The sequence below is a fragment of the Pimephales promelas genome, chromosome 8 (assembly GCF_988280905.1).
Source record: "Pimephales promelas chromosome 8, fPimPro1.hap1.1, whole genome shotgun sequence".
Taxonomy (NCBI): domain Eukaryota; kingdom Metazoa; phylum Chordata; class Actinopteri; order Cypriniformes; family Leuciscidae; genus Pimephales; species Pimephales promelas.
Genome location: NC_142776.1, coordinates 39,253,892 through 39,261,391, shown reverse-complemented (window position 1 = coordinate 39,261,391; position 7,500 = coordinate 39,253,892). Strand labels below are relative to the sequence as shown.

General features: G+C 38.9%; 1 protein-coding gene across 3 annotated transcripts in view; it reads left to right on the top strand.

Moving 5' to 3' along the window:
• Nucleotides 1-7,500, top strand: part of ppp1r16b (protein phosphatase 1, regulatory subunit 16B) — a 44,850-nt gene that overhangs the window by 25,631 nt on the left and 11,719 nt on the right. For all 3 annotated transcript variants that reach the window (XM_089134559.1, XM_039654309.2, XM_089134560.1), the window contains one exon: nt 1-163. This exon is cut by the window's left edge and continues 181 nt beyond it. In XM_089134559.1, the coding sequence (XP_088990685.1) occupies nt 1-163 (163 nt within the window). The remainder of the gene's footprint in view (nt 164-7,500) is intronic.

Here is a 7,500-nt window from a genome sequence, read left to right as displayed (position 1 = left end):
CAGCTGAAACGATGGGCCGCGTACGAGAAGGACATGCAGAACAAGAAGCGCAGGAACGACAAGCGGCGCGCACACGGCGGCCCGCAGGAGAGCCGCAGGAGGGTGTCGTTCGCCGCTAGCGTCGCGCTGCTGGAGGCGTCGGCGAGGAACGACCCCGGCGAAGGTGAGGCGCTTCAGTTCACCGCGGGTATACTCACACACACACATTAAACATCCAAGTACAGGTTATGTCACATGATCACTGTGATCGTCAGAAATGGAATTTTGAGAAAAACAGGTTTAATTAGCGGTCTGACGACTTGCGCTCCCTTTTTTATTGCTTCTTTTCGTATCACAAATTATAGATTAGGTCTCATTCGAAAGCTTACGAACTCAGAATTCATCCTGTGAAAACCGTTCTGAAATTAGACGACTGAGAGGCGAGCAAAGTCTTCTAAACGAGCAGCTTCAGACTGTGCTGCGCATCACACACACGATAACGCTGGATAAAAATAAATAAATAAAAACTTGCGTGCCGTTGTAGTTGGCCCAGGACTGGACTTTATTCTGTTATGTGGTTTATTTTGATGGTGAACTGTCTTTGTAGTGTTCAGTCTAGGGCTGTCAATCTTCCTCTATAATACTATTCGAATTCCATTCCTTATTTTATGTAATATTCAAATAATATTCCAAATATTAAATGCTCAAATTGATCCTATTATTAATATTTACGACATTACACATTCTTATGGATCGTCGTCAATGCCACTATAGCCTGTGGTTGTTGTTACACGTTCGGCCCACTAGAGGGACATCTAACATTACTACAATAAACATTTAGGGGCTGTTTACACCTGGCCGCTTCATGCGTTTCCTCAGATCGGATTTATCAAAACAATCCATTTACACCTGCTCACATAAATGTGTTTTTGCAAAACAGATATAAATCCGATCTTCAATTCCCGCGCTATATACGGATGTACTGAAGTGCACGTCACCGAAAGCAACAGATTTGAGCTGCATTTTATTGATCATCGGCTAATTTCAATATCAGCAAAGACGGCAATGAGAGAGCGGCAACAGAACTGGTAATATCATTTCTTTACGTTTAATGAAGATGGTCGTGTTAAGCGTCTGCGACTTACTTTCACTTTGATTTGCGATAGATTGCGGCGCGTTAGCTTGATGAATAGGGGCTCAGATCTGAGGTGATGTGATCATCGGAAGTTCCGGGAGTCTCCCGCATATAGCGTCTCCTTGATGACCGCAAATTAGTTAAAATCTCCTGGAATCCGCGCATAACATACATAGCGTGCGGCGCGTGCATGGCAGAGAGGGAGTGAACGAGACCTTGCGAATGTGCCACGCGAAAGCTAGTCCCGCGCTCTCCTATTGTTAATAAGAAAGCGATAAGGGGCCGTTTACACCTGGTCACTTATATATATATATATATAAGCAATATTCGAATAGTAACTTTAGCATTCGAATAGTATTGATTTTTTTAATATTCGAATTATATTCGAATTTCGGAATTCGTTCCAACAGCCCTAGTTCAGAGAAGGAGAGCTGAACGGGAGATATCGTTATGTGCCGCGTGTGTTCTTAAAGAGAAACAGTCTATTTTTCTGCACTAAACTAGTGAATTTTCCCAAGATATATTCAGAGATGATAAACAAGATGTTATAGAATAAAAATTTAATGAAAACCCAATTTTGACAAAAAACCGACATTCAATTTATATTCGCGACATCCGCCGGGTTTTCCCAGATCGCATCACATATGTCTCTGTCGTCAACCAGTGGATCTCTGAGCTGAGTGAGTGGAGGCGGGGCTCATTTGCATATTCACAGAACCACGTATCGAGGGTGTCGAGTTACATTCAAGATATTTTAAGGCATGAAGATCTTTTTTTTAAAGGAAAAGTGTTTAAATATGTAATTGTGGTGATCAAAGATGAAATGATCGACTACAGGAGACTTTAAAAGATCAACACACAAAAACAATAAACATCTGGCCGCTGCAGGATAATTAATGGTGCGGGTTTGTCTGGCGAACGGCGAGTGATCTTATAAAACGTGTTTATGTCTCTGCCAGTGATGTCGTGTGAAATCTGGTTTCCCTTCGACACGTCATTTAACAAGGCGCTAAAAAGAGGCCCTGATTTCTGTGCACAAGCGCCTGAGCGTCTGCGGCGAGAGCGAGACCCACAGCGAGGGTCACGAAAACCCGAACACAAGATGAGGAAAATAGCCTGACTATCAGCTCGTTCTCCGGAGAACTGAAGTGTGTGTGTGTGATTTGATTTATTTATTTATTTATAACAGGACAGTGTGCAGTTACATTGAAAAGATGGCTGCACCAGATTTAGCACTATGCTTCACATGACAAGATAAAATTACATTACAAAAACAATTAACATATAAAAATCATGTAACAGTGATGGTTATTTTAATACAATATAAAAAGACAATTTACTACGAAAGCACAGTATACAAAGTAAAAAAAATAAAATAATAATAATAATTAAAAAATAAAAAGAAATAAAATAAGAAATAATAATAAAAAAATAAAATAAAATGTGTGTGTGTGTGTGTGTGTGTGTGACTGCAGGAGAAACACCGGCTGGATTTGCTTGCACTTTAATCCCATCAGATTATCATGCAGCGTAATCTCATCTCGGCCTGTACGATTATGCTCTGCTATTTTTTGCCCAGACTAACATGTGATATATTGATTTATATATTGTGTTTCAGGCCTTCATTATGAACAGATACTAAACAAAGTTATTGTTTATTTTATTTTAAGTAAGGAAATGCTTTTTAAATGTACTTTTAGTCTCAGTAAATTATAATAACCTTGAACATGCGTGTGTGTGTCGTCTGCCGCTGTAGTTCATGGCGCTTCTTTACACACATGCTTTAACTAAATATTTAGTCTGTGTGGTTGGAGCCGCTGGCTTTAGTTTGAGCGAAGCTCCTGAACGTGACTGAGGTTTCGAGAGGATGTTCAGTAGTTTCCGGCTGGTCGTGGAGGAGAAGCCGTCTGTGGGTTGTTTTGATGGTTATATCTTCTGGTTGATATATTATATTTATTTTGAGTCATCATGAAGCGATCTCTGATGTTACTGCGAGTGTTTACCAGTGCAAACTGATTCATTAATGAGCAGATAAAAGTTCTCTCATATTTACTAATCACACGACGAGCCATAAAGCAGTTCATGACCTCAGAAATACTGTAGTAAATTCTGCTGACCGAGTCACATGTTTAAGTGTTTGGTTTTGTGTGAAACTCCACATGCATCTTGTTTGGTCTGTCTCTGAGAATCAGGATGTGAACGTGTTTCATAGATTCACGAAAGAACAGAACAATCACAAATAATAATGCAAATAAATGCAAGATTGAAAACCAGTCACATTTCTGTATGCAAATATCAGTGTGACATCATCACAGCTGCTGTCAGTGTGCGTTTAAATAACATTTTTGTACTAGCTGAAATTAATAAAAGTTTTAAATAAATCATATTTTATTTTATTTCAGTTCAGGTTTGTTTTATTTTATCAGTTAGGTCATAGGTCAGTCAGTGTTTTTAATGAAGAGTGCGCTCTGCTTCAGACAGGTTCACAAACAGCTGGAAGAGGAAGAGGAAGTTGAGCTCGTTTTAACTTTGCTGTGGTTTATACAGACACACATCAGCCAATCAGTGACGAGCTGAAGGCATGTTGTTGATGTGATGCGTTTTCATGTGTGTATGTGTGTGTGTGTGTGTGTGCGTGTGTGTGTGTGTGATGACTTCCAGGTCTGATCCGGGACACAGATTATTTCTGGACTTTGTTCTTCATGTCTGATAGATCCGTCTGGTGTGTGTGTGTGTGTGTGTGTGTGTGTGTGATGAGTTCCAGGTCTGATAGATCCGTCTGTTTCACAGATGAACGTCCTCCCACTCGTCCTACGAGTTTACTAACAAACACTCGCTGTGAGAGTCTGCGGACAGACTGTGTGTGTGTGTGTGTGTGTGTGTGTGTGTGTGTCACAGCAGTGCTCATTAAGTCTGCATTAGGTCACTCATTGACATCTCACAGTCTTTGTTCCAGATCCACATTAACATTCCTTGGTGCTCGAGAACGTTCTGTGGGAACTCTGCTGTGTGTGCGTGTGCATGTGCGTGTGTGCGTGTGTGTGGAAGTGCAGTTTTTAAGATAATAACAATTCAGTTCATGAATATTAATTAGCTGCATTTATGCATGTTCTGCTGATGCTGAGGGATGGAGACCTGTGTGAATCGCCGTGGTGTGTGTGTGTGTGTGTGTGTGTGTGTGTGTGTTCATGAGTTGTGCTCTGACTGTCTCTGGGATTTTTTCAGATGTTTTATGGTCCAGCTGGTAAAAATCATATGCATTGAATTCCTATTAAGCTGAGGATGCAGAGCACTGTGTGTGTGTGTGTGTGTGTATGAGACAGAGATTGTGTGTGTGTGTGTGTACATTGCAGAAGGTAATTAGATCTGACAAGATTTCAAAAGGCACTTTACGGTGTTTTGATGTTTATAGTGCTTTTCCTCCAGTCTCTATTAATTGCAGCATACATCTCTCTCATGTGTGTGTGTGTGTGTGTGAGAGTGTGTGTTTGTGTACGTTAGATGAGCTTGTAGTTTAGTAAGCAAAATCCACTAACTGCCTACTCAGCAACACTATATACACTCATACATCCTTATACAAGCCTTCAATGTGTGTGTGTGTGTGTGTGTGTGTGTGTGTGTGTGTGTGTGTGTGTGTGTGTGTGTTTGCTGTGTGTTTGAGCATATATGTGTGTGTCTTTGAGCATATGTGTGTGTGTGTGTGTGTGTGTGTGTGTGTGTGTGTGTGTGTGTTTGCTGTGTGTTTGAGCATATATGTGTGTGTGTTTGAGCATATGTGTGTGTGTGTGTGTGTGTGTGTGTGTGTTTGCTGTGTGTTTGAGCATATATGTGTGTGTGTTTGAGCATATGTGTGTGTGTGTGTGTGTGTGTGTTTGAGCATATGTGTGTGTGTGTGTGTGTTTGAGCATATGTGTGTGTGTGTGTTTGAGCATATGTGTGTGTGTGTGTGTTTGCTGTGTGTTTGAGTATGTTTGTGCGTGTGTGTGTGATCAGGGATGTGGATTAAATGTTTGGGATTCTTCAGTAATTGCTCGTTCCGGCTCCGCCAGAGATCACATGATAACGGCTCATTATGATTATGATAATGATTATGATGGCCGCAGTGATGTCCATGGGTTCGAGTGCGTCACATTCCTCTACTAAAGTACTTTATTATCATCCGTATATATATCAAATGGTTATATCTGCTGGAAATTCATATTCATATTATTCTATATTATCATATATAACAACTTGTTTTGTTATATAATATATATTTCTCAATAATAATATATTATAAAATATTTAAAAATGGGTTATATGGTTCTATAATATATATTATAACATTACATTTAATTACATAACATTTAATTAAATTAAATGATTTATATTGGTCTATAATAGTATATAATATAAAGATATGCCTTGTTTTGGATGAACATTAAATTTAATTTGATTATCTTTTGGACACTAAAATGAAAGATATTATTAAAACAGTCAAACTAATGTGATAATGCAGATTGATTATGAACTCTCTGATTCTGCGTTATAATTTGATCAATGATCTTATCTGTGAGTTCTTCCTCATCTAGGGTGACCATATTTTGATTATCAAAAACCAGGACACTCGGCCCAGCAAACACATGGGCCAACTCAAATGATACTCGAAGTTTACTCAAAGATACCGTATTAATTTCAATACATTTAAAGTAGGTTATGCTTCCTCTGTATGGATAGAAAATTGTTATATTATTATATGAAAACAGGACAGTTGGTCACCCTACCTCATCTCCACTTGTCATGCTCTGCTCTGTTTCTTCATATCTCTCATGTGCATCACATTATTTATAGAAATATAAGTTTCATTAATGCTTCTCGTGTAATAAATGAATATTATGGAGGATCTGTTCAGTGATTCGCTCTGAAGTATTATGGCCCCTCTTTAGTGCACTAGATCTTCGTGCTCACCGTGCTCTAGTGTCCCTCACCTGTGATGTGATGTCATGTGATGTGATGTCATGTGATGTCATGTGATGTGATGTGAGAGGACAGAACGTCTCGTCGGCTCTCGAGGGCCTCAACAGAGCGGGTCGATCCACACACTTACAGCTTTTAACACACTTCATGAATTATAAATGAAGCTGCAGACGAGTGTGAAGGAGTGTTTATTCCTTTAATCCGTTTACGGACGGTTTGCGGAGTTTCTCGCTGTTTGGAAAGTGTCGTTAGCGAGGGTCATTAACAGAACGTCTTTTACACTCGGTGTGTGAAAACAAACCAAATGCTGCTTACAGTCGCTGTGTTTTTACACGTGGAATATAAAGCGAGAAGCGTTTCTCTCCTATAAAATCTTTTAATAGATAATTGTAACTTTTTTTTTCTCATAATTGCAAGTTTACATCTCACAACTCTGACTTTATAACAGAATTCTGACTTTATATCTTTCCATTGTAACTTTATATCACGCAATTCTGATATAAAAAGTGAGAATTGTGAGATAAAAAGTGGCAATTTTCCTTGTTTATCTTTGGTTCGGTGGCGGAAACAAGCTTCCAAAATGATTCTGTTCAAGGGAATAATATCTTTAACAATATACGACAGCTTGTTTCTTACTTGTTTTCTCGCAATTGAGAGTTTATATCACAATATCACAGCAGAAACAAGCTTCTCTAGAAACTGGAGCAAAATATCAGTATATTTTTGTCTTGTTTTCCTGCAAAAATATCCAAACATTGATAGTAAACCAGTGTGAGTGTGTGTTGTTCCTCCTGGATGTGTTTCTGTTGTTATTGCTGTGGTAGTTTATCGGTATCTAGCGTCAGTATCGCACCACACATCACGTTCGCTGGTTTACATGGTCATGACGTGAGCAGAAACATCAGATGTTATCATTTGTGTTATTGTTCACTAGTGTGATCAGGACACTATAGATCACTAATGTAAGTGAGGAGAGCAGAATAAAGTCAACTGTGACATATTACACACAAATATTGTTCATACAGCGACTACCTGTAAAATATTCCTCCACTTTGAGCTGATGATGTTCTTTTCTGGAATTGCTAATGCTCTTTTTGCTAATGCTAATGACCGTTAGTCCTTTCAGATTCCCTCACTGATCGTTACTGATCCTTTAATTCATATCAGACACTTTCATCATCATCATCATCATCTGTGTAATGAAGCTCAGTTACTGACGGTAACAACTGCTGCTGCTCAATTATGTCCTACTATTAATAATCATCTACTTATTATTTAATGACACATTAAATATTGATTTGGCGTTCAGCTATTGAAGCATTTCTCCACGAAGATCTGAATTATTAAAGTAAACGTTCAAAGTAGCAAATTAAAAGAAATGCATGTAACCGCATTGATCATCTTCTGTTCTAGTAGACATCCAGAAATAC